Here is a 27,798-nt window from a genome sequence, read left to right on the forward strand (position 1 = left end):
CACTAATTAATCTTGGACAAAGCCACCACCACTTTTCCACACTCATGGTACTGTTAGTTTATGGTTACTTAGTATATTTTATTACTGCAGCACTAACATTTACTTTCTTGTATTTATTATCTTGCAAAGCTATCTCTCATACCTACATTATTGCTCTAGTTTCATTTCCTAGATAATACAAACATTTAGTGTGCGTAGAGTTGTATCATTGGTTGATAGAACTTGAGAGAACATTTATCCTACCTTTAGCTCCTCATTGGGTTCGACACTCTTACTTATCAAAAAGGCTACACACGATCCCCTATACTTGTGGGATATCAAATACCATACTTTTTGGAAGGTTTATAAAACTTGTTAATCTTGCTTCCTTCTACGAAGGACCTTTCTTTTACTTTTATGTTGAGTCTTCATCTTCTTAGCACCAATTAAGAGAGCATAGTTGTCATTGTAAGTATAATGTGCATAGTCCCAAAATTTATTATTCATTGATTCATGATTATGTTATTGCTTGATCTCAAATTACTTGTATCTAGTCACCCTTTAAACTTTAAAAGTGTTCTGGCATTTATATGTTTTACTACTCCATAAAGGACAAGCTGAATACCACTTTGCTATGTTTTCTCTATGCTCAAAAACAAACAATTGATTTCAATGCACAATTAATCATGATCCTTTGTTTGAGTTACTTTTCATGTTGTAACATAGTTGCTCAGTTCTATTGTTAGATTATATCTATCATGTCTATGTTTAAAGTATTTTGATCCCATCTCACAATGCTTTTACAATAACTTGATCAAGACTGTGTTGGCTGCATGTCACCTCAAAAATTATTTTTGTTATCACTTACCTACTCGAGGACGAGCAAGAGTTAAGCTTGGGGATGCTGATACGTTGCAAACATATCAATAATTTTTGATGCTCCATGCTTGTTTTACTCCAATTTGTATATGATTTGCTCATACTTCGTTGCACTTTTATACAATTTCAAGCACTAACCTATTAACAAGATGCCACAGTGACAGTTCCCTGTTTTCTGCTGTTTTGTATTTCAGAAAAGTTGTAAAGGAAATATTTTCGGAATTGGACGAAACAAAAGCCGAAGTCAATATTTTACCGTAACAAAGACGAAGTCCAGAGGGGGGACGACGAGGCTCCACAGGGCGGCCAGACCAGGCCTAGGCGCGGCTTAGGCCCTGGCCGCACCTAGGGGTGGTCTGGCCCCCTGGCCTCCACCGACCTCTCCCTTCCGCCTATAAGAAGCCTCCCAACGCATACCCAAAATCAATAAGACTCCATCCACGAGAAGTTCTGTAGCTCCGCCGCCGCCGAAGACAAGATCCGGGGATAGAAGTCTCTGTTCCGGCACCCTGCCGGGGCTGGGAATTGCCCCCGGAGCCATCTCCATCGACTCCACTGCGATCTCCATCGCCGTTGCTGACTCCCATGATGAGGAGTGAGTAGTTCTCCCCCGAGACTGAGGGCTTTACCGGTAGCTATGTGGTCTATCTATCTCTCCATGTATGATCTTTATGTGATCATTAGATTTGCAATCTAGTTGAATAAGTAGATGTTATTCTTCAACTATTGTGCTACTCAAGTGGTTTTATTATGTGATCTTTGGGGACACATTGTCCAACGGTGTGAAGATGACAGTGTGCACACCGTGTTTATTTCTTAAGCATAATTTATAGAAATACTTATGAATTATGGTGACTAGTTAGTACCATCTTTGTATGCTCAAAGTGACAGCGTGGGGCGTCCATAGATTGGGAATACAAACTTTAAGGAATGCTTATGCAGCCGTACACAGTGAATTTGTGTTTATTATCAAACCGGAGAGTGGTTCAGAGTAGCATAGTGAAGTGATAATATCTAGTAATTCAATTATGGTATCATTGTTGAGAGTGTCCACTAGTGAAAGTATGATCTCTATGTCTTGTTTCCAAGCATTGAAACACTGTTTACAACCAGTTCTGCTACATGTTTGCTTCCTGCCATTTTTATTTTAGATTGCAATTAGTACTTACAATCATCCATATTACTTTTATTTCACTATCTCTTCGCCGAACTAGTGCACCTATACACCTGACAAGTGTATTGGATGTGTTGGGGAGACAAGAGACTTCTTGTATCATAATTGCTGGGTTGCTTGAGAGGGATATCTATGACCTCTACCTCCCTGAGTTCGATAAACCTGAGTGATCCACTTAAGGGAAACTTGGTGTTGTTCTACAAACCTCTGCACTTGGAGGCCCAACAATGTCTACAAGAATAGAAGCGTGCGTAGACATCACTATTCAAACTATTAACCATGTTTTCATTTTCAATTAAAAATGCATTAACTCATATCTTTTGCATATTTTCGAATCTGACAAGACTTTCAACATGAAAATTGTTTGAATTTGGATAAGTTATCCATACCCATTTTCTTTTTCTAAAATAATTATCCTAGCTATTCAAACTATTAACCATTTTCTGAATTTGAATAACTTTCAACTCACAGTTCAAGTAGTCGACATCGCCGAGGTAGGGTTTAGGGTTTAGTATTTAGGGTTTAGGGCGTAGGGTGGCTGAGAATGATGAAGAGGAGAGCCAAAATGAGTACGAGAAGGATGTCTTCACAGTGGATGATGCGGATGAAGATGAGGAGGGAGGAAGAAGAGGAAGTAGAGTTGGTAGTGAGCAGAGGAGTGACAAAATGAGTACGAGAAGGATGGCTTCATAGTGGATGATGCAGATGAAAATGAGGAGGAAGAAGAGGAAGCCAGAGCTGGTGGTGAGCAGAGGAGGGACAAAATGAGTACGAGAATGATGGTTTCACAGTAAATGATGCCGATGAAGATGAGGAGGAGGAAGAGGAACATAAAAATGGTTAATAGTTTAAATAGTTAGATTAATTATTTTAGAAAACAAAAAATAGTTTTGGATTACTTCTCCAAATTCAATGTTCAAAGTTCTGTCAGATTCGAAAGTATGCATCAATTATTCAAATTCATATTCAAATACTTATTAAATATTCAAAATTATATAACAGATTACAAAACATAATTTAATTTTGGCGCAAAAATAGTCTTTAGTCCTGGTTGGAGACACCAACCGGGACTAAAGGGCCTCGCACCTGCCGCACCATAGCTGCCACTCGTCGCGAACCCCTTTAGTCCTGGTTGGTGTCCTCCAACCGGGACTAAAGACCCCATTTGAACCAGGACTGTTGCTGGTCGTGCCCCGTGCGGTGTACTAGCCGTTGGAAACGGGACTAATACTCACATTAGTCCCGGCTCCAAACACGGTGGGACTAATGCTCCGAGCAGCTCCGAACAAAATACCTGTTTTCTACTAGTGGATCGAACCCATGGTTTACAACTTCATATAGGAGAAATTCAAACTACTCCCTCGGTACAGAAATGAGTACAAAAATGTATGACGTTTTAGCTATCCTATAGGTTCACTCATTTTTATTTTTATTGAGTTTACATCAAAAATATCTAAAACATCTTATAGGCGGAGGATGATCCGGACCTGGAAGTCGCGCTCAATCGACGGTGTATGTTGGCGACCTGGAGGATTGCGTATGGGGATTCAGTGACTGGCCTACAGCCAGTCACGGCGTGACTGGACTAGCATCAGCCGGACATTCTCCATCCAACGGTCTCCAATCAATTGATCCGAAAATTTTGTAAATTTGTCTTTTTTGCTGCGTTCAAAATATAAAGTATTTTTGATTGAAACTTTTTCATACTTACAACATGATTCGTTGGCAATATGTACATTTTTTATTTTGATTTTTTTGATGATTTTGAATTTTCGTAATTCAAAATCATCAAAAAATTCAAAATAAAAAATGTACATATTGCCAACGAATCATGTTATAAGTATGAAAAAATTTCACTCAAAAATACTTTGTATTTTGAACGCAGCAAAAAAACAAATTTGCCAAATTTTTGAATCAATTGATTGGAGACCGTTGGATGGAGAATGTCCGGCTGATGCTAGTCCAGTCTCGCCGAGGCCAGTCACTGAATCCCCATCCGAGGATTGCACCCTCTGGCTTCTTCCGCAACACGTAGCGCCTATTCTCGGTGGTCAAGTAGGTGCGGTTGGACTGATGGGGTTGGAGTGGCCATGACCCAATGGACGGCGACGAGGAGGGGAACCCAAAACATGGTGACCGCAAACTGCAGAGCGTGAGGCAATAGGAGACTGCTAGGATGAAAAGTTATTTTTAATCCTAGGCACTTGTGCTCTACTCGTATTAAAAAAAAATTATATTTATGTGTTTAAAAAATTATGTACTAATAAAATTCTAAAAGGAGCTGATGATGTATCCCACTAATGTACAAAATCTCAGTTACCAATATTTTGTTTTCTGATCTACACAAAAATAACAAAGTCTGATTTCTTTTTAGAGATTTAAATCACTATACTCAGATCCACTATTTCCTTTTAGCTCAAAATACGTATTATTACCTGTTGAAAGTTTACACGTTTGTGCGATACAATACTGGCTACATCATAATTTACTGTCAGATTTTTCCAAAACTTAAAAATATGATTTTTAATTACTTTTTCCAAAAGAAATCACTAATGTCTATGTACACCAAATCTATCGCCTAGTAATTTTTTGTAACTTTCTTAGAGGTAACCACCAAGATGAGCTTCACGATCGGCGGTTGGCGCGGCAGGAGCTTGAGGTCGGTTACCATTAGAACGCTTGGAACGGATCGTCGGTTGCCGTGAAAGAGCATATCCACTCGGGGCTCCGATAGCAATTTGGGACCGGGAGTGAAAATGGGCTAGCACCGCGCGTTCAAAACGGCGCCGGCAATTTTCGAGCCCAATAGAATCGCTGGCAACCTCGTGCCGGCTCCTTCGCCAAAGGCGTGAATCGGGCGCGCCGGCGCCTCGCGGAACGACGGTTTTCGCGGCTGGGGGCGCCTTGTCAGCGAGGGGACACGGCGGTTCGCATCGGAAACGCCGCGGGGAGGTTGGTCATCGGCGTTCATGGCCTCATGTGCGGAAACCAAAACAGCGAGGGCGGCGACTGGCCACGGGCGTCCACCTACCTTACCCACGCGCCTTCAATGCGCGTCCGCCGCATCCCTTAAAACCCCACCGGTGCGCGCTTCTCTCTTTTCCCTGCCGCCCAACCCTAGCCGCCGCCGTCCTCAACCTCCTCGCGAACCACCACCCACACACCCAGCCGACGCGATGGCGCACAACGAACAGGCCGGCGGCAGCGGCGGCGGCATGCTCCGCTCGACGCAGCTGACGTTCGACGAGGCCGACGTGTTGTACTGGCACCGCATCCCCGTGCCAGTCCAGTACAAGTTGCCGCACGGCTGACACGTCTCCAACGGCGGCTTCACCATGTCGCCGCCACCGCCAGGACCACAGACGCGGGCCCTCGCTAGGGAACGGCGGGCCGAGATAACGCCAGAGGAGAGGACCCTGCCGGAGAACGCCGTCGAAGGCCCGTCCTAGGCAGGGCGCTTCGAACACGAGCGCGTCGTCGAGATCGCGTGGACGGACAACCCCTTAGGCGGCCGCTTCAACAACGTCGGACGCCATGCCTGGTGGTACGGCCGCTCCGTCGACGACACGCCCGCCAATGCGGCTTCCGTCCATGCGTCCGCGGGCAACGGGAGCCGCTATACTTCCCGCAGGCAGCGAACATGGCGCCGCCGCCTACCCAGCAGAGGGCGCCGGAACGGACCGCGGCGTCCGGAACCTCACGCACCGGATCGTCTGCCGTCGCACGCACGTGCTCGGCCGCGCCCGCGCCTCCTTCCGGAGGCGTCGTCATCCGCGACGACGCGAGGCACGCGTCCTCTGCTCCGGCTCGTCGGACGACGGGGTCGGGCCGCCGCTCCCGCGTCAAGGAGGAGGACGCCTCGCCACCACTTCCGCCGGCGAAGAAGCAATGGTGGGAGAAGGAGGCCGAGGCGCAGGCGGCCCTCCGTGGCGACGGCGACGAGGAGGAGTTCCCCGCCCTAAACTCCATCCTCGGCCGCTCCGTCGAGGAACACTATTGTCACATCGCGATCGACCCGCGGCAGGCGGCGGTGTGTTCCACCAGGGACCACGGCGCCAACTACGTCGACCTCGCCGGACCATCCGAGCTGCCGGCGCCAAAGGAGGAGAAGACCGACGAGGAGGAGGCCGACGACGTCGACAGCTGGTCCTTAGGGTCATCGGGCGGCGATGAGCTGGACTTCAACGCCTTCGACTCCCAGTGCCGCTAGTTGTTTTTTCTAGTTTAAAATCGCGTTAAATTTTTACAAATTTCGTATGATTATCGTTTTGCAAATTTGAATTTGAATTTCAAAATCTATCGGGGCTGGCGTATTGGGGGGCGCCGGTGTTGGAGCAGGGTCTCAAATAGAGAATATTGTGTCGGCGTCCCCCAAACGAGCTGGTAGCGGTGAGAACAGAGGCGGCGCGATGGGAGCTTGGGAGGCGGAGCGAGTCAGTCGGGGGTCGGTTAGGCGGAGAACGGATCAGTCATGGGTGAGCGATCTGGTCCTCCATTTGATCCTACGGCGACTGTACCGGAACAGAGGCGGCGATCTGGTCCTCCTTCCCGAGCAGTTTTCAGTCGTGGAACATATGCTCTTCTTTTATCCCCTCTTTATCCCCGTCATTCTCCTCCCCCTCCGGCAAGTAAACAAGAGAGACCAATGGCCGCCAGGATCACGAGACTGCACCTGCACCAGCACCAGCGCCACCGCCTCCTCGCCACTGCCGCGGGGGGCGCTCACATTCGCGGCGCCACATACCAGGCAGGTGACACAGTAATTGTGAGTACACAATTCTATACCCCCACAAGGTGTTCGACGGAATGCCGACGTCGATCTCGACGCCGTTGTGGTTCATTCCTTCATGATTTCTTCGGTGTATTCATAATTTTTTCTATACCGTGATGTCTGCTTAGGTCTCCTGAGTTGTCCCCATGGACGTCCAGTGTCAGGTTTTACTGAAGTAGCTGGCTACAGTACCGTTTAGCCGTAGTCTGTATTGCCAATCTAATGCGTTGTTACTGTTTACGTGTCTACATACAGTCTTGAGCAATTCCTGTTCATTGGAAGGATCATCGGTTTCCTGTTCGCTGCGTAAATTCAATATGTCCAACGATGTTTTGTAAAACTGATATTCGGTGGTGCAAGAGAAGAACATCATGTGAAGTAGCAGCATACTCCATAAGATTTCAGATTACTATTTCTCAAGATACTTTGGAACTTACGCTCGCTGCAGTACAGTATCATAACCAGCCTTATGTTTGCGTTGCCTGGCATAACTAGGTTTGCTCTTATTCATGGCACTTGCAATAGAATCATGAACATTACAGGTTGGAGGTTAAGTTTTTGTTTAGGAAATATGTTGTCAGCTTCAGCATATACATTGATGATCCCGACTGGCTTACTCAATTTCTTTTATGCGTCACGTGAGATGTTTTGTTTTTTGAACGCCTCAATTCCTTCGTACAATACATGGTTGTACAGTTGCTTTTTTTTGCTAAATATCCATCTGTAGTTTTATTTATCGCATATTATTCTGGAAGATGTCGTGTGGTATTTCCAGGAAATCGAGATTGCCTAATGCTGCGTTGTTGTTACCATCCTACAGGTACAAGTTCTGTGGGAAAGCTCTAGCAAGAGTTCAAAGCGATAGACAGCTTTGTGAGAGGTTACAATAAAAGTTGGGTACCCCATTACTGGTTATGGTAATGAAACCAGAAACAGTGCAGGCCGTCAGGGCATTCCAAACAGGATTTGCACTGATGAAGACGGTGTTGAAAATGTGGAGGTATCATAAATTCCTGTCTCTACTGCTGTAGTTATGTTGCCTTACTTGTACATCATTGTTGGTGTAGCAAACTTAATAAAAAAGCATAATTAGCTTAATGTAGGGGGCTGCAATTGATAGTGGGGCATTTGTGATAGTATTTCATTGATAGTAGTAACAGTACAGAGCGGGGTTACATATATAGACTCAATACATGTGGTAGTGATCGAGATCCTAGCTAAACAGGATGGCCCTAGCTATACGCATGGCTAAGTACAAACTAAGTCTAGATAACGTGTAGTCATCCCCGCAGTGTCGACGGTAACTTGTCGAACAGTGAGACTGAAACGGAACTCATGAAAGGTCATGTAGCAAGTCCCTTGGTGAATACATCTACGAACTTTGAGCTCGTAGGAACATGAAGGACACGGACCTCGCCAACCTGAATTTGGCCCAGGCAACTGCAGTATGCTTCATACAATGGTGTTGTACAAGGCTGGCCGACGGGTATACAGTATAGCAGAGATGTTGTCACAAGAGACAATAGTGGACAACTGGACATGTCAATAGGCATGCATAATATTTACAAGAAAAGTGGTTGTGGAGTGCTTCTGCCCAAAAAACGAGAAGGCATAGAGGCATGGGTTAATAATGTTCAAATGACAACATTTGTAGTCCGTATGAACCTTATCCTTTAAGTTTGAAGCGAGGTATAGGGACAAGAGAAACGAAGAATGGTTCCATAAGGTGCTAGAAACGTGTGAGTGGGGAGATTGCCAAATTCTTTGTCATATCACATTGAATGGTGGCAATGACACCATCAAAATGAGTACTTACAAAGGCATGAAAGTTAGATAGTCTGACATACACGCTGATTTTAGACAAAGTGGAAACTCAACATAAAATGAGTGAGATCATCAACAACAATAAGATAATATTCCATACCCGAATTGCTAGAGTTGTGGAGCAGTCCATAAATCACAATGGATTAATTGAAAGGCAGCGGAAATATGACTAGTTGAATTTTTGAAGGGTAAAGGAATTAGGGATGGCAATGGGTACCCATGATCCGCCTAACCGCCGGGTAAAAACATTAGAAGTACGGGTATGGGACAAAATAGTACCCATGGATTTGTAAATGCAAAAATAGCATACCCATGTGGTAGGGCGGGTAGGGTACGGGTATGGGACCGTAGAACCCACGTCCATGTACCCATGTACCTATCTAAATTTGACAAGTAGGCCAATGTATATCTAAAGTACTTAATTTCCCCCTAATTACGCCTTCACATAGCTAGGTTGAATCTCACGCTTTCCGGTCTCACAATTGCTGGTAGGTTAGTGAGGATTAGTCCCCTATTTAGGATCGCTTCACCTCATGTCATATTTTTTTGATCAATTTGATGTGTCGTAAGCGTGGTTATTTTTACTGCGGGTACCCATTTACCTTGTCAAGTGACGGGTATGGAAATAACTTATACCCGTTGACGGATATGGGTACGGGTGATGGGTAAGATTGAAGGTGACGGGGTATGGATAACTCTACCCGTACCCATACCCTGCGGGTGCCATCCCTAAAAGGAGTGTGTTTGCCAAGCTAGCAAGCTTGACACAATTGATCTAAATTATTACATGGAAAACTTTTATTTAAACTGGATGAAACGCCGGGGTGGCCTAAACGCCGATGCCACATGTCCTTCTGGGGTGGTGTAGCCGGAAGAGCATCGGTTCATGGTGGAGACACTGTGGTAAAGATAGGGTAGAGCTCATCTCTACTATCGCATCTAAGAAGAACTTCCTTAGTCTTGAGATCCTTGATGGATAAGTCAAAGGGATCGAATTCCATGGAAAGGAGATTCTCATGTTGTGAATCGACGTACGGGTAAAAGATCATAAATAATTTGAGGTGCAACAAGGATAGTACGAAGATGCAATGGGCGAGAAAAGGAATGCAGGTTTAAGTTGCCAACATGAATTATGGGAATAGTACCGTGATTACCAACTAAAACCGCATGAGTTATGGCAATAGTACCATGATTCTCATAACTCATGTCGTTGCTGAGGAAGATCGCTTACAGGGCCGCCCAGATGTGACGGGCGGAGATGGTCGGGGATGACAACATGCCACCGAACTCGGGCGTGATCGTGGCATAGAGGCACGACTTGATGATGATGTCCAGGGAATCACTTGGGATCTTCTAGGCACGCCACAATGCCATCGGCGACATGGTCTAGCACATGGAAGATGACGAGCATCATCTTGGCGCGCTCACGCCAAAGGCCGTAGGAGCCGCACTGGAGGTCGAGTGTTTCTTCGACGAGCCCCTGCTCCCTTAGCCTAATCTAGTTTAGTGGCTCATCGAAGAAACACTCGACCTCTAGCACGACTCCTATGTCCTATGGCGTGAGCACATCGAGATGCAGCTCGTCACCTTCCGCGTGCTTGACCAATGTCGCGTTGTAGTATGCCTAGAGGATCCCGGGTGGTTTCCCATTGACATCATCGTCAAGTTGTGGCTCTGCGCCACGATAATGCACGAGCACGGTGGCAGGGTGTCGTCCCCGACTACCTCCGCCCATGACATTTGGGCGACCGTGGAAGCGATATTCCGTAGCAACTCGATTAGCCTCTCAGCACCTACTATGCCCGCTTCAACACCATCTCTGACGTGTTGCATGATGTGGGCTACCTGTTGACCACACCCTTCTCTTCCAACTTTTCTACGGCCTCCAAGCCCGCCATGAGACGACGGGTAACTCTGATCCAGAACAAGGTCGCTACAATCACCTGTGCCGCCATCGTCAACAAACTCACCATGGATGAGATGCAGACGACCAAGTCCAACACATCGAGCCCCACCTCGGCGCTGCTCTCCTTTAACCCCGCATGGCTCCCACGATAGCCAAGGCTCATACAGCTCGCCGGGATCCCCCTCTCCCAACCAGGGGAACTAGAAGCGCAAGTGCTATAGAAAACACGGCTGGTACAACAACAACACGTTGGCTCGTCCATGTACAGGTATGTTGCAGGCATGGTCAGTTACGTTCACCACGTGGCGCCCTAGCATGGCGCCAGGTATCCTCGGGTCATGGCCACCACCCGCTCCCTTCGCCGCCTTCACCCCATCCAATACTATGTTATTTCACCAATGTTGAAATGTACGGGATGATGTGATGCCCCATATTTTAGGTCGCCTACAACGCTACATATTCTGGCCGGCGAGCCCAACATGACGGCCATGCAACTGTTTTTATCATTCTGCACTGATCAATGCGTTCAACGACATGTCGCTGCACCACTAGGGAGGATGGATCGCTGATTCAGACGATTATTCTCACTTTAAGTCCACCAAAGGTACTTTCAACAATTTTAGTGGTCATTGGAGTACTATCCCCATAACTCATGTCGGCAACTATAATCCGCATTCCTTTTCTCGTCCATTGCCTCTTTGAAATATCCTTGTTGCGTACGTTGATTCGCAACTGAGAATCTCCTTTTCATGAAATTCTACCCCTTCGGCGTCTCCATCGATGATCTCAGGACGAAGGAAGTTCTTCTCATATGCGACAGCAGAGACGACATCTACCCCATCTTCCCCACGACGTCTCCACCATGAAGCTACGCTCTTTCGGCTACATCACCCACCAACGACCTGTGGCATCACCGTTTAGGCCACCTTGGCGTTTCATCTAGTTTCAATAAAAAGTTTTTTCCATGTAATAATTTAGATAATTTGTGTCAAGCTTGTTAGGTTGGCAAACACTTTTGTTTAACCCTTCAAAAATTCAACTAGTCATGCATCCTCTTCCTTTCAATTATTCTGTTGTGATTCATGGACTGCTCCACTCTCTAGCAATTCGGATATGAAATATTATCTTATTGGTGTTGATGATTTCACACATTGTACGTGGAGTTTTTCACTCTGTCTCAAATCTGACATCCATGTCACACTATCTAACTTTCATGCATTTGTATCGTACTCATTTTGAGGTTGTTATTGCCGCCATTCAATGTGACAATGGCAAAGAATTTGGCGATCTCCCCACTCGCATGTTTCTAGCACCCGGACTACAAATGATGTCATTCGAACATTATCAGACCAAAACCAGGCCTCTATGCCTTCTTGTTTTGGGGCTGAAGCACGGAAACAACATAACCAATTTTCTACTAAATATCCGTCCACCAAACCTCTCAATCTTCTCACACCACATGAAGCTCTCTATGGCACTCCTCCGTCATATGATCGCTTATGTTGTTACTAGAAAATGGTTTTTTTTCGGCATAAATTTCGTTCCAATAGATATCTATCTCGTTACAAAGCTAGATTGGTTGTTTGTGGCTTCTCTCAGGAACATGGCATTGATTACAATGAAACTTGTAGGCACATCGTTAAATCTAGCACTATTCATATCATCCTCTCTCTCGCGCAGTCTCTTTCCATTGGCCTATTCATCAACTCGATGTCAAAAACGTTTTACTTCACGGTCATCTCTCCAATACAGTTTATTTTAAACAGCCCTCTGGTTTTCAAGCTCCATCTTATTCCTCTCCAATCTTGTCCTAGAGAACAAGATCCTCGTTCTTGGTGTTATAGATTCGCCACTTTTGCTACATCGATCGGGGTTGTGGTTCATTGGTAATAACAAGTATACAGGGGTTACATATAGACTGAATACATGCGGTAATGATTGTTAGAGATCCTAGCTAAATGGGAGGATAGGGGCGGTCCATGGCCCTAGATATACGCATGGATGAGTACATACTAAGTCTAGATAACATGTAGTCTAACAATTTGCACTCCGACAATTTATTAGCGGCATATGGCAATGAGCCTTTAACGAAGATCAAGCTTGCAAACTATTACACGTGGAGATGAACTACAATGAGAGATGACATATTTTCTTAATTTATCTACATGAGTCTTAAGTCATTGCCAACATTAATACTAACAAGTAAGAAGATAATCAATTTGTCATGGAATGATCTGTTTATAATCTTCTAGAATTCAGATGATAAGTATTTGAAAGAGGATATTGGGGTAATATCTTATATGAACTCGTAGAGTTTCAATAGTTGTATTACAAGCCTTAAAACATGGTTATTGACCAATTGAATCAACATGCATTCAGCATTTCAGGTCAACTTTTATATCTGAGGGCCGCATGGAGCTGGAAAGGTATATTCTGAGATGTTTGTAGATTACTTCATGTTCCTTCTTGTTTATTTACATCACCACAGCAGGGTCAAGTATTAGAATCTTACTTACCATCGTAGGATGTAATAGACACCAACTAGCGCTGACAAAATTGTTATATGGTCCATGGTTCACCTGTTTAATTATGTCCTATCTCCTATGTGTGTACATCTCTCATATTACATACCCTTCCTTGGATTTCAGAAGTTCTGAATTCTCTCTTCCGCAAAAGCATGGGTAGGACAAAGATGAACTACCAGAGCTGCAGATTGTCTAGCATCCTGCATAGCATAAAAGAGTGCAAGTCCTTCATCTGTCAGGAGTTCCAGTCTCATTTCCTTCAGGTCCTACATTTCAAAATTGGTTCAATTTCCTTTAGTCCTAAGGTTCCTTGGAATGTACACCGAGTGATCTCCTATCCAAGAAAAATTCCAGTTTACTCTTTAATTGATCATGTAGCCCAACGAGTTATCCATTATCTCCTAGTGTTGCTTAGGCATATCCATTCAATAAAATATTAGTGCTTAGTGGAAATTTAATCTTGAACCACCGTAGAGTTTGCCAAAATTAGGAAAGTTTGTACAAGTTTTCTAAGAGCAGCTACGAGGCCTGTATTGTGAAAGAATAACCTTGTTCTTGTAAACGAAAAGTGGTTTTGGACAGTTAATTGTCAGAGCTATTCAAAAAGAAAATTGCAGCGCCGAAAATATTGGTGAAAGCTTTGAATGTGTGTATGTTCTTGTCGATATTTTCCTTGCATATATTCATCTGTCATCATCTTATATCGTCTAGACGTGGCATGTGCTACCTATGTAAAATTATATGACTATGATTGGAGTAGTTGCAGAACTAAATTATTTTATGTTTCAAGCATGACCCTAACTGTATGGATAGATTCTTCTTTGACTAATTTAGGACACAACATTTCATTTTCTTTCGGGATGGTGATGGTACTTGTAACTACTACTACTATTTAGTTTGGCATATTGTTTGCCTGCTGGGTTCCCCTTCCGGAGCTTCATGTTCCATCTAGTTAGCGGCTGCTAAGCCATATGAGCGGTGAGTAGTATGAGCCTGGAAGGTCGGCGAGGAGAGCTACACCGTACCGGCAGTATTTTAGCAAAAAGGGTTGTGAAACACGTGGATCACTGGGCATTATCCTAGAGCACCTCTAATGGGGAACATATGATTGATCACCTAAAAAAGTATTATGCTATATTTGTTTCTTTAAAATAACATCTTACTTTGGAGAGGCTTTTCAGGCAAAAGTGTCAAATTTCTCATGATCATGCCTGTTACTCTGATCCAACCATCAGGCCACTCGTGGCTCTTACTACAAGGTCTAGGCACATCACAATTCGTACGTGCCATCAACCATCCACAATGAGATCAGGAATCCTAGTGCAGATCCCCTCATTTAGGACTTTCTGGTGCAGGGATGTCAAGACTTTAGAGGTTCAGTCACCTCATGATTCCATCATGTATAATGGACCAGAGCAATTCTCAAACTCCAGACACCACACAAGCTGGTGAAATGAACCGGGCGACACATCCTTCCTTGCCTAGCCCTCTTGTCCTCATCCCCGGACCGTGACTGTATCATGGACGTCCCTATTTCCTACTCCTACCAAACAGATACTGTCACCAGTCACCACCATGAGGCCTTTGGTTGCTTCAACCTTCAAAGCCTTTGCCGATGTTGCTTTCATCTGTTAGATCAGCGTCCCGGATTAGTAGGCTGCTAGATTCACCTGCCCCCAATAACTCATGAAGTGGATGTATCTTTCAGGTCTGAAACCTAACTATAGATGCATCGTGTTGTCGATTCCCGTCGCTCAAAAAAATCTCATCACCGACCGGGAAAGGGGATACACTTTCACCATGCCTGGAGAAGCAATTGGACGAGTCAGCTTCAATTGGCAAGCAAAGGGTAGCAAAGAGAATATTCGCTTTAGTTAACTCTGGCAGATATGAGGTGTTTTCTTTTGTCTGCGATTCAAAAAGGAAAAAACGTTTTAAGGCATGTTGGTATCGCGGTGACTATGACAAGTTGACAATCATTGAGCAGCTATAAAGAATGTATTTCCATTTGGGCATTTCCTTCTAGTACCACCAACACAAGATTGGATTAAAACCGCATCCTGGCCAGCAAAAGAAACAAGACAAACATCCAAAATATAATTGTTTTTCAATGTTCTATGTGTACTTTAGAGGTCTATTCAAGCATTGCCTTAACAAAATACACCAGCTCTTCTTAGGCCCCGCCTGAGTATTTGTATTTTGAATAGGGCCACCTTACCTAAGGTTGTTGAGTATAGAAACATCGTAAGCTGGCGGTTAGTGCTAACAAGAAGTTTAGGCCTACCATACTGTCATGATTTGGGATAGATTAGCCTCCCAGGAATGGTCCAAAAGGGCGTCTTCTCGTAGCAGATATCGACTCGTGAAGGCTGCTCCCACCTACACTGATTGACGTCTACGTATAGCTGGTCCTAAATCGCCCGCCACTGCAGCGTGATGCAAAGCAGACTTGGCCAATTAATGGTTTAACTAGAGGAAGCTAGTCGTATATCTTGGCTCTGCTAGCCGACTCTTTCTGGTGTTGAAACATTCTCCGTTGTACGGCCCTTGCAAGCAACATGTTTCACAAATACATATTCAGTCGCTTTCAGAGACAGGGTCCAATGTTTTCTGGCTTGCTATAGGGTTTCAGATCTCTGTTCCTTCCATGTTATGACTTACTGTTGTTTGAAGCCTAGATGCACAAATTATCTACATGCCGTCAAGTATCGTATAGCTTGGGCGAATATTTATCCATTTTCCTGGTGCATCAGCACATGTTTGGCAAAGAAGATAAGCAGAGAGCAACAAAGCTTTAGGGGGTTTGTTATTAAACAAGTTAAAGCACCATTGCACATGATGCATGCCCATGCCCGCCACAATATCCAATTGAGCAGTTGGTCACCTACGATCTCCCTTTGGGTATATCAAATTTTGTAGCTTCGGCGCTGCAATACAGTACCGGCTGGTTAGGTGTAGAAAATTACAGGCAACAATCGTTTCAACAGAGACATGCAGAGCACAAAGGTTAGACTGGGAGACCACAACTCTGCTTCATCTTGCAAAAGGATCATGGCCTACCTGGCTCTGTGAGTTGTGAGCACCTACCAAATAATTCCAGCAGAGACAAGCAAGTCGTAAACAAAGGAGCGCCCAATTCCTGATCGATGGTGGATAAAAGATATGTATCCTGATGATGCCTTTCTTTTTTGTTTTAGATAACGATCATGATCGATGATGCATTGGAAGAATATTAAATGATAACATTCATATTTTCTCCATCTGCCTATATAAAACCTCTTGGAATCTGAGGAACTAGAGCATCCAACATATAAACCTTTTATTAAGGTCAAGAGCCTTTTTTTCGTTTCACGATTGATGATGCCTTGGAAGAATCCTAAATGATGCCACCATAATTTCTTCATCTGCCGGTGTAAACCTATCGGAAAAGCTGGAGAAAGAGCATCCACATGAACCTTTAATAAGCTGAAGAACCAGAAGGTCTATTCGTTAACGTGTGCGTCCAAGACGATGTAGCTAGATGCTAAATTGATAATCATGCATGTCCAATGATGCATGCAAACTAGCCTCTTCTTCTCACCAGATCCCCCAACAAACGCTGAGAAAATATAAGCCCCCAACAAACTTTAACTACCATAACAGCTAGGTACTACGTACACCCAAATGCTGTCTTCCTTCTGCTGGCCTACCAATGCATTACAAACAAAGTCAAACAATCCATCCTTCTTCCATCAGCCTGCCTACTCTCTTTCTCGTTTCCTCAACCCAACCACCATGACAGCAAACCATCACCATCATATGACCAAAACACCCTTCTCAGTCTTCTCCCAATTAAGCGTTCCTATTGGTATCATCAACTCATATATGACCCTTAAGACCATTGAATAATCATAATGCTGCATACCGTTTCAAAGTTTCAGATGAGGGGCAAGCATGGCAAGTAGTACCCCTCAAAGCCTCCAGTTAAACCTTCCCTATCCGATTCTTCCAACTCCCCCGCTAGTCCCTGCCTCAGCAAGCAACAAGTCCAGCACACCAACATCCATCCAAGGAGAGGGTGAGGAGAGGAGGAGGAAGAGGGTGAGGAGTTGCCTCTGAAAGCAAGCCATCATTAAGGCAACAAATGCGGGAATGCATATTAGCTAACAGGACAAGAAGACGAGGACGAAGAAGCAGCTAGCTAGCTAGCCGGGGATCGGCCGGGCACCACCGTCCCCCGAGAAGAATCAGCTAATTAAGCTAGCTAAGCTCAGAGCCGCGCGCCGCCGAAGGCGCCATGTCGTATGATCAGATGCTGTCGCCGCTTCTGGAGGGCCGGTCGTCGTCGGCGTGGACGTCCTCCTCCCAGCTGCTGGGCCTGGGCGGCGACGCGGTGACGAGGCAGATACTCAAGTGCACGCGGTGGCAGCTGGAGGAGACCACGGACTTCGTCACCTGCCCCTACCACTACTACTGCGACAGCTCCTACCCCGGCGACTACCACTCCGCCGTGGGCGCGCTGGTCGCCGCCTTCGCCGCCTACTGCTTCGCCGCCGCGCTGGCCTTCACGGTCCTGGACTTCGTCCGGAGCGGGGCCGCCGGCGTGAGAGGGATCAAGCGCAAGTACCTGGTGCCCTCGGGCCCGTTCCTGCTCCCGCTGGTGCTCCTGGCGCTCGCCAAGGGTCAGCGCGTGAACGCCGTGTTCCCGCTCGCGCAGCTGGGCCCGGCATTGCTGCTGCTGCTGCAGGCGTCGGCGCTGGCGTTCCGGAACGAGGCCGACGGCGACATCCGGTACGCGGTGCTGGAGGCCTCCACGGTGTCCGGCGTGCTGCACGCCAGCCTCTACCTGGACGCCGTCGTGCTGCCCTACTACACGGGGCTGGAGGCGCTCCGGTGGTCGCGGTTCTCCGGCGAGTGCGCGTCCTGCCTCTGCCGGATGGAGCCGCTGGTGGTGGGCGGCACGGCCATGCGGTACCGGGGCCTGTCCAAGACGGCGCTCGCCATCATCTTCGCGCTCTGCTCCCGCATGGTGTGCCGGATCTACGGCGAGGAGCGGCTCAGCGCGTGGACAAGGTCCGCGCTCGAGGGCGTCGGCTGGGTCTTCGTGGCCGCCGACGCGGTGTACCTCGTCGGCTGGGTGTCGGCAGAGGGCGGCGCCGTCGGGGTGGCGGCGTACGGCATGGTCGCCGGCCTCGTCTTCCTCTGCGTCTTCGGCAAGGTGTACAGATTCTTGGCGTGGGCCGAGTCGCGGCAGTCGCAGTGGAAATCCAGCCTCTGCTGCCACAGCAGCAATGTTTGATCCATCGGTAATTTTTCCAGACAAAAATTGTAGAAAAAAAGAAGAGAAAGTCACTGTTTCTTAGTTCACCTTTTGCTTGATTGATGTACAAATTTACAATGCAACACAACGACGGGAATGCAAAAAATTATTGCAAAGTTCCCCCCTGAAGCCAGCCACTCTGTTTTTTGTCGAAGAATCTTCAGAAAAAAACATCCTCTACATTCTTAGCAGCTTTCCTATCCTGTCCATCACATTGCACATTCCGTCACCAGAATTTCCGTTCAGAAAGAATCTGTACTGCAATGTTTAGCTTGCGATTTCAGTTTCGCATTAGTGCATCAACGGTCGATCGTCGGCCGGAGTTAATAGCGTCAGCATTCGGTGGACAGACGAGGCTGGGTTTGTTGAGAAAAGCGAAGAGGACAAAGCAGCAACAACAATGTACTCTGCAGTGACCTAATCATCGTCTGCTTCTCCAAGCCGGTACTTGGAGGCACTTCCCTGGATCTCTGACAGTTGTTGGATTCAGTTCTCTCCTTGTACGTTGTCCGGTTGTCGTCATCAGTAAATCCTTCCCCCAGTTTCAGTTCAAGTGGTTGGAGCATTCACCTGGTGTCTCGGTCTCGCCTGGTTGGGTAATGAAGCCAAGAATTTCTTCGGCCGCGTGCGATCTGCGGAGTCACCGAGGAAGGACTGTAACTTCCGTTTAAAGAATCTGATCATGGCAGAAGAAGTTACACAATGAGTGCGAAATAACAGTATATGTACTTGTCACATACTAGTAACCAGAGTGGTTGACTTGGTTGCATTGGATAGATGTTTCTTTAAGAGAAAAAGTTATCTTCTGATCATCATGCGATTTGCTGGAAAGAAAAAGTCAGGTGCATGCAGGCTTCCTTCCTCCTGGAGATCGATCGAGGATGATTTGGGTTTGGCAGGGGCGATCAGACATCCGGACCACCCAGCAAACCGGAACAGGTCTCCGGTCAAGTTCGTTGCCCAAATCAACTACGAGCCATCCGTGCGTTGGACGCAAGGTTGAAGATAACACATCGCCGTCACTTTCGGAGCCAAGTCCGTCCAATCGTGCAGGTCGCATCCTTGTCCTCCAGCTTCCCCCATGGCTCTTTTCAGCATGTGCAGATAAAGCGTTCGACTGTTGAGCGTTGATGCTGCCTTGCCTTGCGTGGGTTGTGTCTTGTAAAGTGCAAGGTTCATAATGCTCGATCGCACGGAGGGAAGAAGAGCACTGGATTCAGTAGCACTGTAGCGGAACCATCGGTAGGCTAAGATCTGATACAAATTAATGAACCCCAGTGCCTCGTAGCTGGATGGCTGGCTCTATGATGGATTTCGTCAGTAAATTTTAGTAACCTAGGCGAGATTGTATGTCAGCTGGCTTACGGGTTCCACCGTAAGCTGATCGGATTGCGAATTGGTAAGCTAACTTCGGTCGGCCGATCCATTGGAACCAAGGATGTGCAGAGCTGAGACGAGCCTGTCATTGTCGTCTCGGACCTGCGTGCACGCCATAGTTTAGTTTCTGAATCACGTAGTAGTACTGATTATCTGTCGCTGTTCATGCTGCATGCGTACACATAACCTTGTGCCTTGTCCCTACTGCACATCCAACAATCGAAAGATCCACTTGTATATGATATAGTAATATCTTGGAGAAAGACTAAGCGCGTTTTGGCCGGCTCTTCACGCCGGTAGACGACCGACGATGGTCGGCCGTACCATTGAAGGGGGGACGTATATACTGGCCACATTTGCTATCTGGTCAAACAGAGTTCATGATATTTTGTAAGAAAACTGGGATCCTCAAGTTCTTTCTAATCCGCGGGTTGGATTCCGATTTCCGAACCTCGCAGGACGCTGCAGCAGTGCATCCCACATGTTTCACATCAACTTAGATCGATCGGGTTTGAAGCGAGGACATTTCCTTGGGTGCTCCGGAGCTAACAGCACGCGAGGTTGATCCGAGCCGAGGGACAACCAACAAAGGTGCCAACTGAGATTTCAAAAAACAAAGGTGCCAACTGCGACGTGGATGGAACTCCTGTAGCTCGTCAAGCTAAAGGTGGGTGGGCCACCTCCAACCGTGGCATGTGTTTTCGACAACAAAGGTGACCGGGAGGATCCGTTTGCGGTTGCTAACGGAACCAACAAGGCACCACATTTTGTACGGGGCCTCGCAAATTTAGGTAATTTTGTGTCCACATTTCAAACGTTAATAATTCTACTTAAAAGCTAAAAAATAGGAAATCATCCAAATTAGTACAACAAAATAGTTCAAAACCGGCATTTGCCAGCATACCCATAGTCCAAAAGAATTTAGACACAAATTAATGATCGAGTGAATCACACGTCTCGGTGAAGGATTGTCATCTTCTACTTCTTCTCCAACCATGCATGTTGAGTAGGATCCATGTCGTTGGGCAATGGGGTCGCCATGAGCCTTGCCTCCTCGGTGAGTAGAGCAAGCTCTAGGGCATTGATCTCTTCAAGGGAGAGCTTCTTGTGTTGTCTGTCAACGTAGTTCTTTATGGTCTCCTTTCTTCACAAGGCGTCCTCTCATCCCTCTTCTCACTTGACACCTCCTCGTCTCCATGACCGCTTATGAGGAGGCATCGCGCGTAGCCTCCGCCTTGGAGCTTGTCCATCCCTTCGGCTTCTTTGATATGACCAATTAAATTATGTAAATACAATAATCTAAACAAACCATTAAAATTAACCTAAAGAGAATATAACTTGTCAACATAAAATTTTCTGACCAAAACATTAAGAATAAAATAAACAGAATAATCTGAAGTAAATGTAACAATAGCTAGTTGGATGTAGTATGCATGCATAGTTCATCATACAAAAGAAACTGATAAAAACAGCTAGAATAGGCTTAGCTACGAATAAACCCTAAGTTCATCTGACTAGTCAAACAATGATTAATACTTTCGAGTAAGTACGTGGCGTAGACGTTCGCCGCTGCGACGAACGGTGTATATGGTTTGCCGCAGAAAAGCGGGAGCCCCTACTTATCGCTCGTGTGCTGCTCTTATCCCGGCATAAAATAACATGTATAGTTTCCTTATTTTTTATAAAAAATGTTTAAACTCGAAAACAATTCAGATTTTAAAAAGTTCAAACATATAATGTTCAAACTTAAAAAATGTTGATATTCAAAAAATTGTTCAGTTTGAAAAAATATTCAAAGTCGAAAAACGTTTAGAGTGAAAAAAAAATTCTGATTCAAAAAGATATTTTAATTTTAAAAATGTTCAAATTTAAAAAGTTCGAATTTGGAAAACTGTTCAAATCTTGAAAATGTTGGAAAATATATTTCGGTTGGGCTGCGAGCAGGCTGGCCCGGCCCGTTCTGCTGGGGAAGAAAGGTTTGTTTGGTCAGCCGTTCTGCAGGGCTGTGGCGGACTAGCTGCTGCAGAGGGTCGGACAGAGGCGGCCGGAGCTATTGCTGGACGGGTCGGGGTAGAGTGGCTGGTGCTGGTGCTCGAGGAGGTGCTCGGGCCAGTGGTGGCCGGACCTGCAGCTGGAGGAGGAGGTCGGGGCAGAGGCGGCCGGAGAGGTGGGAGGCGGCGTCGGCCCCGATTGGATCAGGAAACAAGGGAGGAATAGACGAGGGTAGCGAACTTGGGGTGGGACCTCTAGTTCAGGACTTGCGCCATTTTTTTTTGCTCGCCTCCGATTTGGATCCGAACAGAGCAGCGCTTCTCCGTCCCCTCTCCATACCTACCGGCGCCCCTTCCTCCATCCCGCTGCGCGCAGGTCGGCTGCGATGGCGGAGGAGGCGGGAAGGAGGAAGCGCGCGGCGGTGGTGGTGCTGGGCGACATCGGCCGCAGCCCGAGGATGCAGTACCACTCCCTCTCCCTCGCCAACCAGGTAGTAACTCCTCTCGCGAAATCGTGCTCTTCTTTTTTTTTGTTTTGATTCGGTTCGATTAATTGAGCCTAGTTCGCGCTGGCATACGACGTATTCGATTGCGCGATTACGTTGCAGTGTGGCAGTTATCTATGCACATTTACCAGCAATTCTTGTTTATCAGCATAAGTTTTTTGTGTCCTAAGTGTCTTAGACTTAGTTGTTCGTTCTTCTTCTTAACAGGCTGGCATGGAAGTGGACATTGTTGCGAACGGAGGTATTATATTCTTCTCAATTTCATTGCACCATCGAATTTTACCCCTAAATTTAGTACGAAGCTATTTGTATTTCTTTCCTAAACAGTAGTACATCTTAAGGAACGACATACAGCTTGTGTTTTTTTTTTTTTTTTTTTTGAGATTTGACCTTATATCGTATTTTATGTTTCTGAGCAGGAAGTGATCCCCATTTATCATTGAGAGAAAATCCATCTATTCATGTCCACGAGATGGTATTGATTGTTTAACCTATTCTATTTTCTCCATTTTCTCCCACTACAATTAACTTCGAAACCTGTATCTTCAGAAATCAGTGCAGTTATCAGGGATTTCTAAGATATCTGGTGCCCTGGCACTGCTTCTTAAAGCTGCCATCCAGTTTATCATGCTGGTTTGGTTCCTTGGCTTTAAGATTCCCCGTCCTGATGTCTTTCTTGTTCAGGTAAGATTACATGCAGCTTTCTTATTTGCGTTTGTGGTTCAGAAGTACATGAATTATATGACTAATCACTACCCACTATCAGCAACTTTATTTCTTCTTTGAGATAATCTACCAATCTAGACTTCATAATTCACCCGGCTAAGTAACTCATAGTACTAACTCAAGCTATGCAACATAGTCCGTAGTAACTGAAGCTATGCAACGTATACAGCGGCCTATGGTTTCACATTTTTGGCATTGCTGGATGTAGTACATTTACAAAGTTGTTTACACTGATCCTCACTTCCTCAGTTACAGATTATGCCCCAGTCTCATCTCATTAAATTTTTAACCACTCTGAGCCCCTTTTAGTTGCTATGTTTATAGACATATTTTTGGTAATACAAATGTCAAGAATTAGCTATCCTATATTGCAATGCTGTAACAATGAAATATCTTACTTGTGTCATTCGATCATCTGTTGTCCAACAGAATCCACCCTCAGTTCCAACATTGGCTGCTGTAAAACTGGTTAGCTGGCTAAGAGGTTCTAAATTTATTGTGGATTGGCATAACTTTGGATATACGTTGCTCGGATTGTCTCATGGCAGAAGTCATATAATAGTCAAAATCTATTTCTGGTAATCCCTCCAGCCCATTTCATTTATCTGCTAGACTCGTAGTATATATCCTATTAATCGTGTGTCCATGTATTCTAGGATCGAGAAGTACTTTGGCCGGATGGCGGATGGTGCCTTTTGTGTTACAAAAGCAATGCAGCATGAGCTTGCTCAAAATTGGGGGATCAAGTAAACAGATTGAACTTCAACTATTTTTTTTTGGTAAAAGGCTGCACATGCTACAGTTTGTTCTAACATCACCACAATTTGCAGAGCAACAGTGCTTTATGATCATTCTCCTGCATTTTTCCATCCCACTTCCTTGAAAGAGAAACATGAGGTGAGCATTTGCTGTCAGTCGTTCCATCGCTGCTTGTAGTACTCTGTACCAGCATATGTGACCTTAAGACATGAAATAGTTGTTCTGCAGGTTGGGTAATACCATTTGTAGTGCTATGGGCAGTGTGGATTGCATCTCTGTTGGTATGTTATTCTCCAGTCAACCTGATTATTTTCATGGTATAAATATGTTCCAGTTTGATTTATTTTATGTGGTTTTCTGTTACAACAAAGAAAAAGAAGTGGAAGACAAGAACACTAGTGTAGTTACTAGTAAGATTGATGGTGAAATTTCCTTGAAGCCTAATAGACCTGCAATTGTTGTGAGCAGCACAAGCTGGTATGTTCTCTTGGACTGATTACATGATTATTCAGTGGTTAGTCGAGATGCAGGTAAACTTAGAAATCTGTGGTACGTGCATTCCAGGACACCAGATGAGGATTTCAGCATTCTTCTGGAAGCAGCACTGATGTATGATAGACGTGTTGCTGCAACATTAGGTGAAGAGGATTCAATGGATGAGGGGCAACTTTGGATTGATATCAAGAATGGGAAGCAGTTTGATTACCCAAGATTGCTTTTCATTATCACAGGTATCACGCATTCTGCTATATTAGTGTGAATTAAGGGTTTTGAACATGTTCTGATTTTCATAAATTTTGACACTGAAGGTAAAGGGCCTGACAGAAAGAAATATGAGGAGCGAATAAAAAGGTTGAATCTGAGACGTGTTGCCTTCCGAACTATGTGGCTTGCATCAGAGGACTATCCTCTATTGCTAGGTAAACTGTTCAATTGCCCAAAGAGTTTTACAATGTTGCATAGATGCTAATTCTCTGAAAAATTACAGGATCGGCTGACCTAGGTGTATCGTTGCATACATCCTCGTCGGGGCTTGACCTACCTATGAAGGTTACTCACAACTCACAAGTATCAGATTACTTGAAGGATATAGGAATTATATATTTTCTGGACTGTAACTTGAATGGTTGTTCTTAGGTGGTTGATATGTTTGGATGTGGATTACCAGTTTGTGCTGCTTCATTCTCCTGGTAACCCATGTTTCTTAGATGTTTGAATTGTTGGCATTGGCCTTTGGGTTGTTCTTTATTGTAGGCCTCTGGCATTCTTTTTCTTTGTGCAGCATCGAGGAGCTTGTAAAAGTAAACAGAAATGGACTTCTTTTCTCAACATCTTCGGAGCTAGCAGATGAACTTATGGTGAGTACCACATTTAATATTTATATCTTTTGTTTCATTCCATTGTATGACTACTTGGGTCATTGTTGTAATGCGTTTTAAATTAGTAAAATACTTCTGGTTCTGTCATTTTTATCATTAGAAGTGACATTAACTATTGCGATTGACCATGCAGATGCTCTTCAAGGGTTTTCCAGAGGAATGTGACACCTTGAAACCCCTGAAGGATGGTGCCTTGAGTACAGGGTCATCTTCCAAATGGTCAACAGAATGGGAAGCTTGTGCACTTCCTTTGGTAAACCAGGTGAGAGCTCTCTCACTAAAGATGTAAATTGCATTCACCAGGTTAGCCTTACCTTCTTTCACATTCAATATGCAGGTCATAGGCTAAAACACATGATAATATTTATCAGATGGGCAAAAGGATTTTTGTAGCCGACCTCACAATCTGCCAATTCTGTAGTTTATAGGTTTATTGTGCACTTGAGAAACAAGATATACATGAAGGTTGGGGAGAAAAGCATGTGCATATTTCAGCTTGCTTGCACCAGCTGCTTGCTCGGATCAGTTGCTACCGAAGGCATTGGTGATTGGTGTTAGTTTTGCAGAAGCTACCACTATGTAAAACTTCCCGGTCAGCGTATGCCAAAGTTGTTTCATCATGTTATCTACCGGCCTACTGGAGCTTAACAGCAGCTTGATATGGGTCTCATTGGAATGTCCAGTTGCATGATAAGCGGAAGACACAAAAAAGCCGGGCTGTAACAATGCACTGAGGCAAACTAACATGTAGGAGCCCTAAAGAAAAGTGTATCAGGATCTCCTAATTATTTCTTCTGTGCTGCCATCTCGTGGTTCCGATTGTGCAAGTCATAGCACTATATCCGGAGAAAATAGACATACTAACTTATATGTGCCATAAAAAAAAGCTTCTATGCTACTTATTTATAAGCGCTGCTACAAGACCTACACTCTGTCAAATGAACTTCCCTGAATCTGTTCTGATCCATTTGCTACTTTGCACTGTTATGAGTTGGACCCCAGATGGGGATCAGTGGTGGCTCAGCTTGTAGCCATGTTGCGCCACTAAACATGAGAGCTTAATCATGGCAAGTATCAGGGAATTAAGGGAGAATGGGCTTTTGTAGCTCAGGCTACATGTAGGCCACTTTTTGAACCAACAAAATTTTCATTTTAAACATGTTAAAAAAATTCTAAAAAAATATATTGATGTAGAGAATATTGAAATCTATTGGTGTGCTAATTTTCAGATTGAAATATGCTGTATTTTGGCCTCAGCAAAAATAACAAATCTTGATTTCAGGATTGGTGAACAGTAACAAGACATTGTTATTTTTACAGAGGGCAATATATGATGTATTTCAATCTGAAAAGATTTTAACATTCTCTACGTCTACGTATTTTATTCATTTTTTTTGAAACTTTGAAATCAAAAATTTTGAAGTTTAAAAAAGGAAAAACAAAATTGGGCTACATGTGTAGCCCGGGCTACATTTGATGTTTTCGGGAATTAAGGAGGGTAAGACTCCTTTTATTACTTAATCATGGCGATACAATAGAAGTATCAGGGGAATTAAGGAGCCACAGGCGGCGATACCTTTTGATAGAGATAAATAACTTCGAGCTAAATTATGGGCATGGGTATTTGAAGATCTTTTCTTATGAGCAAACTTAATCTTCTCAAACTGGGCCTTACTTGAAAAATCTCGCAAATGACCGAGTAGAGGCTGTATTTGCTTGGTTCTCGGATTGTGTTGATCACTTGTAGACAGTCTGAAGCAATAAACACAAGCTAGACACAAAATATCTGCTGCTAGTGCAAGGGCTTCCCTGCAAGCAATGACCTCCAAAGTCGCTGGGTCTGAAATCCCAGGAACCGCAAGAGAGGCGATGCACATATGAACACCCCTAGGCCATCCCTGCAAACAGCAGCAACCATTCCTCTAATCTCATGCTTTAATATAACGGTGTCTACATTAATTTTCACCATGTTTTCTGTCGGAGGGATCCATATTCGCATCACCACTTGAGGAGCCCGAGAAGAAGCACATGCGGCCTGGTTCTTTCAGTTTGCACTATATTTAGATCAGATAGGTATTTCATGATAAAACCATGGAGAGAGGAGTCTGAAATATATCTTCATGGATTACTTTCCCCCTTGCACTCTAAATTGCCCAAAGAATGACTACAACTTGGTGAGTTGCTCATGCGTCAATGTCTCAATTAGGAAGAAAGTCCAGTCCTATGCACTTGCCACATTGGTTTATGCAGGCATCTTGCCATTGTACAATCAAACAATGAGTAGCGCCAATGAGGCTCCACAAATGGAGCAGCTTCATGTTCTTGACATGTTACGGTGATCCAGTCTGTACAATGCGTCAAGGCTTTGATTAGGAAGAAAACCATGTTCTTTTACCGGCTTAAAAAATAAGCTGGTCCCTCTGAAGCTTCTCCCATAGATCCAGTCTGTCCAATGCGTCAAGGCATTAATTAGGAAGAAACCATGTTCTTTTACTGCTTAAAAAATAAACTGCTCCCTCTAAAGCTTCTCCCATAAGCCACCTTGCTACTTGGGCGGGGGCTTCTAAGGGCCACTTTTTTAGACTTTAAGCTTATAGAGAAGCCGGCTTATGGATTTCGGTGGGGAGAAATTCTGAGAAACTAACTTGGACCTTTCTTTTCGCCTTATGAAAATTGAGCTTATGTTCTGTGTTGTGTTAAGAA

The 27,798-nt window shown here is 44.9% G+C and overlaps 2 protein-coding genes and 1 long non-coding RNA gene across 5 annotated transcripts; all 3 read left to right on the forward strand.

Annotated features, from left to right (window-relative positions):
• Positions 1–6,408: 6,408 nt before the first annotated feature.
• LOC127296207 (uncharacterized) lies at positions 6,409–13,684 on the forward strand. 2 transcript variants are annotated; one of them, XR_007848326.1, is made up of 4 exons: positions 6,409–6,797; positions 7,624–7,803; positions 12,913–12,959; positions 13,182–13,684. It is a non-coding gene; the product is annotated as an uncharacterized lncRNA (long non-coding RNA). The 2 variants fall into 2 exon arrangements; XR_011743819.1 differs by having other exon boundaries at positions 6,409–6,779.
• A 3,284-nt stretch (positions 13,685–16,968) lies between these two features.
• LOC127296208 (uncharacterized) lies at positions 16,969–18,466 on the forward strand. The gene has a single exon (XM_051326240.1). The coding sequence runs from the start codon at positions 17,335–17,337 to the stop codon at positions 18,334–18,336; it is 1,002 nt and encodes a 333-aa protein (XP_051182200.1). The 5' UTR covers positions 16,969–17,334; the 3' UTR covers positions 18,337–18,466.
• Positions 18,467–21,738: 3,272 nt separating this feature from the next.
• Positions 21,739–26,076, forward strand: LOC127296209 (UDP-glycosyltransferase TURAN). 2 transcript variants are annotated; one of them, XM_051326242.2, is made up of 16 exons: positions 21,739–22,216; positions 22,439–22,472; positions 22,651–22,706; positions 22,781–22,915; positions 23,387–23,535; positions 23,614–23,703; positions 23,788–23,854; positions 23,934–23,997; positions 24,094–24,193; positions 24,281–24,447; positions 24,526–24,636; positions 24,705–24,766; positions 24,854–24,906; positions 24,999–25,074; positions 25,229–25,357; positions 25,433–26,076. In XM_051326242.2, the coding sequence occupies exons 1-16, from the start codon at positions 22,112–22,114 to the stop codon at positions 25,442–25,444; spliced, it is 1,410 nt and encodes a 469-aa protein (XP_051182202.1). In that variant the 5' UTR covers positions 21,739–22,111; the 3' UTR covers positions 25,445–26,076. The 2 variants fall into 2 exon arrangements, with proteins under 2 accessions (XP_051182202.1, XP_051182201.1); XM_051326241.2 differs by having other exon boundaries at positions 21,740–22,216; positions 24,088–24,193.
• Positions 26,077–27,798: the final 1,722 nt, after the last annotated feature.

This window comes from Lolium perenne, chromosome 4 (assembly GCF_019359855.2).
Source record: "Lolium perenne isolate Kyuss_39 chromosome 4, Kyuss_2.0, whole genome shotgun sequence".
In the NCBI taxonomy this organism is placed as follows: Eukaryota; Viridiplantae; Streptophyta; class Magnoliopsida; order Poales; family Poaceae; genus Lolium; species Lolium perenne.